The sequence below is a fragment of the Harpia harpyja genome, chromosome 10 (genome assembly GCF_026419915.1).
Source record: "Harpia harpyja isolate bHarHar1 chromosome 10, bHarHar1 primary haplotype, whole genome shotgun sequence".
NCBI lineage: Eukaryota > Metazoa > Chordata > Aves > Accipitriformes > Accipitridae > Harpia > Harpia harpyja.
The window spans coordinates 33,590,877-33,596,876 of NC_068949.1; the positions used below are offsets into that span (position 1 = coordinate 33,590,877).

The window sequence follows — 6,000 nt, forward strand, 5'->3', positions numbered from 1 at the left end:
ACTGTTTTTGCAGTGAAATGGTAACAAATAGACTTTGGGTGGCTGTTATGAGGCCCAAGTCTTTTCTGTACTCTGAGGCAGGACCAATTCTTTATAGCTCTTCCTGATGTGGCAATTCCTACTGAGTCAGTGTGAGCCTGCCAAAAGAAACAAGCCTAGCAATTTTTTTCTCAGTTGATAGTAGTGCTCAAATTGATTTTTACTTTTGGTTTCCAATGCACCACTGATCATGTAATAAATACTGAGAGAGTTGGCAATTGCAGCTGATTGTACTTAGTTGATTGCTGCTCTCTGATCTGGGTGCAGTGTCCACTGTGTGCACAACTTCTCATTTAAAAGGGCAGGACCAGAACGTTTAGTTTTACAGCTGTAGGAGTCTTTGGGCACAGGATAGGCAGGCAGTGGCCTGAGATTTGGGGTAGCTTTAGGCTAGTGTTGGAATTAGTGGATGCTAATGGCACTTTCAGAGCTGAACATCACTGTGGTGCTTTTATCATTCTGAGAACTGATACTCTGCATCACTGCCAGTGCTGCATTTCTGGGATTGGTCTCAGTTTAGTTGGTCTGATTAATCAATGACATGCCAAGGATCCCTATGTTACAAAATATAACCTCTCATTTTCCTTTCCTGTGCAGGAAAATCCCTTGGATTAACATCTATGCCCAAGTTCAGCATGACAAGGAGCAGGAAATGATTGGCTCTGTCAGCCAAAGTGAAAATGCCCCCAAAATCACACTCAGTGAGTTCACAGACCCTGAGGAGCTGATGGACAAAGAGCTGGACACGCGAGTGATGGGTGAGAGACAGCCCTCAGCTGGGGCATTTTTCACAGTCTGGGTGAGGATGTTGGTCACTGGGGTATTAGGAAAGGCAGCAACTGTGACTCCAGGTACAGGCAGAGCCTCAGGCACTGAGATAAGGAGTTAATCCCTCTCTGCAACTTGGTAACAGGGAGTTTTTCTTACAGTTTGTCAGCTTTTCTCGCAGTGTTACATGACCAGGCTAGGAACCTGGAAACAGCAATAGGTACACAGGGGTTCGTAGTGGCTGTGGCTCACACCTATGCCTCTTCATGATCCTGTCTCTCCTGTGGAGGGGTCCCAAATTCCCTGAACCCTCAGAAGAATCAGCTGAGCCAAGCTTACACTGTTGTTGTGCTATCATTATAAGTCAATATGTCCCTAATAGCTTAATGAGTTTACTGCTGATCAACTGAAATGTAGTAACATGTTTTCTGCATGCTCCATGCTTATTGCAAATACAAAAAAGGATGTGTTACTTTCAAGCACCTTTTCTGTCTTTACACTTACACAAGCACATCCTAAGAAGAAGTGAGAAGCAATATAGACCAAACTGTTGAAGCCACTGCACTGACTCTCTTCATTTTCTCCTCCACAGGAAGCATCTCAACAATTGCCAACAGTGAAAGCACAAAGGAAATCCCCAACTGCACTAGTGTTTAATACTGAGAATCCACTTGGTCTACAACATTTCTGACTTTTTATTTGTAATTATTATTGTTATAATAATTATTATTATTATTATTATGATGAAAAAAGAAAGAGTTATATGTCATTATTATCATTTGGGAAGGGATGGGGTGGGCTTTTTCTGTTTACCAGGGCTGCATTCATAAATAGCAGGGGTTCTTCATATTTAGGAAATGCTTATCAGATTAGAAAGAAAAAGCAAAGAATGAGTCAAGTGTGCAATTGGATTTGAATGCCAGCCTCCAGTTAAATACAGAATGGGAATTAAGTATTCAAATCCAACAGGTAGGTATAGTACCTTAGGCAGCATGTTGTAGGTAAATTGTCCCTTTTCAGCCCTTTTCAAAATAAGTCATGAATCAGCTACTTCATCCTGCCAGAGGGCTCAGGCTGGGTTGTTGGACCAGGCTTTGCAACATGCCAACAGCCCTCACTTTTCCAATGACATGCATGTCTCAGTTTTTTGCAGGGTCTTGCCTCTTTTAATTGCTTTTAATTTCAGTCACCTTCTGGCACTGTTGACTGCTGAGAAAGGGGAAACAAAAAAAATATCAGAGCAAACACACATGTCAGTGTTTCTTGGACTGTAGATTGGCTGGAGGGGATAGCACCACAATCAATGAAGGAGCATGCCTAGTTTATGAATGCAGCCCAAACCCCATGCATGTGAATAGCGAGGATGCCGAAGGCCTACTGTAGATAATTACAATGTACATAGCTTTTTATTTCTTGGGAAATAATTTAATGTTTAGTAAAAGAAGATATGTTTAAAACAAAACCTGAACCACATACACACATGCACGCACTCGCACGCGCATGCACACACACGTGCGTGTGCTCATACACGCCAGCCAGCCAGGGCCTGTGGTGAACACTTGAATCACGCTTTGGTTCCAAGTGTGTTCCAGTTGTCTGTCATATTTCAATCTGACACTGCTGTCTATAAACAGCATAGTTTATTTCTTTAACTGCAAGCCTTTTTTTTTTTTTTAATATATAGTATCATTTCCTATGATGGAGCAGGATGTTAGCAGGACAGACTATAAGCCTGTCATGAATATTTTAATGATGTTCATCTTCTATTCACCTCTGTCACTGTTGTCCACTTCTGAGAAGGATCTTGGTGACATCCATTAGGGAAAATGAGGAAGAACATGAAATTATCACCATCTCACTGTGAGCAAATATCAGTGTGCTTGCAGTACCCAGTATAGCCTCAACTCAGTGGGACAGGTTGCACTAGCTTTATTCCCAGTGAGAAATCATGCTTTTAGCAGTTAAACTGGTGAAGTAAAGTGCTATTCAGGATATGTAAGAGTAGTAAATTGTGGCTGAACATGATGCATGCTATTAGGGACTGTTCTTTGGAGAGGGGGATGCAGGGTAAGACCTGCATAATTGAGCTAGGAAAGGTCTTTCTTACGAGTGCTGCAGAATGGCTGCTTCCAATTTTGGATGGAAATGCCATCAGAGTAATTTCTGCATGGTGGGTTGGTGCTTTCTGATTAGAACAGGGAGGTTAATAAAGAAAAAGTAGTGAAAAAGCTCTTTAAGAATCTTCTAGCACACTGAGGATAGCCCCTAGGAGTGGTAGAATTTTGGGGCAGGAGGTTGACTTAGTGGTGAGTTACGTTTATCCATTTTTCTTGGATTGATGATGTTAAAAATGGACCTTATTCTGCAGAGTATTGGGTTATAAGACCCAGCAGGAGTGGAAGGAAGATTGGAGGTACGTTTGGGAAGATGTTCTAGTGCTTGCGTGGTAACAGGAGGCAGAAATGAGGCCAGACGACAATATTTGTTACCATTTCTTAGGATCTGGATACAGGACTCCACATCACCTTTAATATATCTGGACTGAAATGAGGAGATGGCTAGAATTTAGGTGTTACTTGCTACCTCTCTGCATTGCAACATGCCAGTTGGCTACAAACCAGGCTTAGCTATATGTGTTCACTCTGTTAATTGGCTGGAATGTCTTTCAAAGGTTATAATCATGATGGGTCTGCAGGTGGAGAGAAAAGTGGTTAAACACAATTTTGCAGAAAAACACAGGAGGTATTTCAAGATTAAAATTGTAAACACAAAATGTAGGGAAATACTGTTTTGTGTGAAGTACTAAAGATAAATATTCTCAATTCTTCTCCTCCATTTCAGTCAGGCTTGTGGGCCTTTTCTGCTTATTTAAAAATAATTATTTTCTGTTTCCTCCCTCACTTTTCTGCTCTAGTTCCTAATATAAGCTGGAGAGTGATGGCTATGTTATTCTATTTAACCTTGAGTTTCCATCCATCACATGTGCATAAACTGTTGCATTACTGTCTCTGTTCTACTGAAACACCAAAGTAGTTTACAGTAATGGCCCAGTCTGGTGATAACACTGTTAGCACAAGGCCATAGCTTCCCATTTAGGTATAGATGGGAGGGACGTACATAAACAATGCTCCTGTGGGCCTTGAGCTAAATTGTGGGCTGATCTCAGTCTTTGCTGATCATTAGGATTTGAGGGACTGCTTTTGTGAGCTGCTGCAGAGGTCTGAATGTGAAATACTCATTATTTGCCATATTAACTTTTTCTTTTGTAAACCAGGAAACTAAGTGAAAATGTTCATTGTTGTTTGGAATTTTCTAGGTTTTTCACAGGATTGATCTCATGTTGATTTAAAAAGAAAGGCAGAGGATTACAGTTTTCACAATTTCTTTTCACAATTTCTTTTCACAATTTTTTACAATTTTCCCCTTTACACTCTTAAAGATGGCTGTTAAATATCACATAACAGGTGGGAGGAAGTAAAGAGGGAAAATTGGGAGTAAGCTGCTGAAAAAAATGGAAACATTTTCACTTCTCAAAAAGAAATTTAATCTCAATGAAGGCTGAGAAGTTTATGAATGATACAGTTAATTTTTGGAGAAACATCTGTCCGGAAAGCCATTTTCAATCCAAAATTATCCTAAAGGCGCTGCAAAGCAAACAAACAAACAAAATCCGTGGAGCCAAAACTAAATGTCAGAAAAACCTGCCTGATTCTTGAGTCGGCTCAAACTTCATGTTCCATGAGACTTAGTGGGTATCGCTACATCTCAGGGTGGTTTGTCGCACTACTGTCTGGACCAGAGTATGCTCCGTGCACATCTGGAATGAGCTCCCTAGGATGTACATGGGACCACATTTGCCAAATCCTACTTGCTGCATTAGAGCACGACCATGGCAGATGGCAGCTGAAAAGAGTTCATGGCTGCAAGCTGCTCCTTTAGGATACTAGAAGGGTAAGTACTGTGGCCCAGTGGGATACCTAGGGCTGTATCTATCCATGGGACCTCTGTAAGGTTTGGATTGGGCAACCAGCACCGTCCATCTTTTTTGAAGGGTACTGAGCTGTAGCATTAGCACAGACTGGAGTATTGGCCACTTTTATTTGTATATGTCATGCTGGGAAGTAACAACTTGGGGATGTCATTAGGGTTTTTTTCCCTGCAAGTTTTACCCCTGAGGAAAATATAATGGAAATCTTTGAAGTTGTAGATTATTATTTACCTGAGGGAAGGAGCCAATGCCATGATTAGAACATAAATAGCCCCCACACTGTAGTTATGTATAAAGAGGAAAAGACACAGAGAGAGAGAACAAGAGACTGGGTCAGTGACCTCTATCACTGCCAGCCTTTCCCCCATGATGGATTCTACTATATTAGCTGTAACTTAGGAATAATGCATGAGACATGGAGATGAGTTGCAGCTTTTGGCTCTGTATGGCTGTCAATCTGATGTAAACACCCAATAGATGCTCTACTTAGTTTAACCTGTGCTTGAGAACCCCAACACTAAGCCTGGAAGGATCGGAGATGAGGCTAGAGTGACTGGGGACTGCAGAGTTTTTCAGTTAAAGTTGCCATCAATAAGACCACGTGCAGGAGAGTGTGTATTTTCTTCTGGACTAAGCTTTGGTTTCAGGAACATGCAAAGATGTCCTGTTCTCTTCCCTTTCCCTTCAATCAGTTCCCACACACATTCCAGGTCTGACAAACTAAACCAGAATCCTTGCATTCCTTCTGATGATGTTGGACAGTGCATTAAACCCAAACCACCACCATGGTTTTAAAGGATTAAATGAGGCAGACAATTGCAATACCTGTATTAAACACAGTAATACAAATGCATGAGTCATATATATACATATATATATACTGTTCTTGGTTTTATTGTTCCATTTGAATATTTCTACTGTAAAAAAGGCAGTGGTTTTGAAATTGTTGAAAATAAATGTATTTTTGTACATCAGAGTTACCTTTGGCTGCTCTTTCAGTCCTTGTTCTTAAATTTCCTTTTGGCGAAGTCTGCTCTGTCTTCACTGAATTTCCCTTGCCATAACTAGCCCTCCAACCCTGTCTGTCATTCGGGGTCATGCAAAGCACATGGAGAGTGAGCAGAGAAATGTTATAAGGCAAGATTTTTAAGCTAAAAGATAAAACAACCACCTCTCCTTCCTTCTTACTGTTCCCCTCCAAAAAT

At 41.0% G+C, this 6,000-nt stretch overlaps 1 protein-coding gene across 1 annotated transcript in view; it reads left to right on the forward strand.

Moving 5' to 3' along the window:
* Positions 1–5,771, forward strand: part of SORCS3 (sortilin related VPS10 domain containing receptor 3) — a 318,567-nt gene extending 312,796 nt beyond the window's left edge. Inside the window, exons 26-27 of the mRNA XM_052799671.1 lie at positions 637–797; positions 1,400–5,771. Of these exons, the coding sequence (XP_052655631.1) occupies positions 637–797; positions 1,400–1,464 (226 nt within the window). The 3' untranslated portion in view covers positions 1,465–5,771. The remainder of the gene's footprint in view (positions 1–636; positions 798–1,399) is intronic.
* Positions 5,772–6,000: the final 229 nt, after the last annotated feature.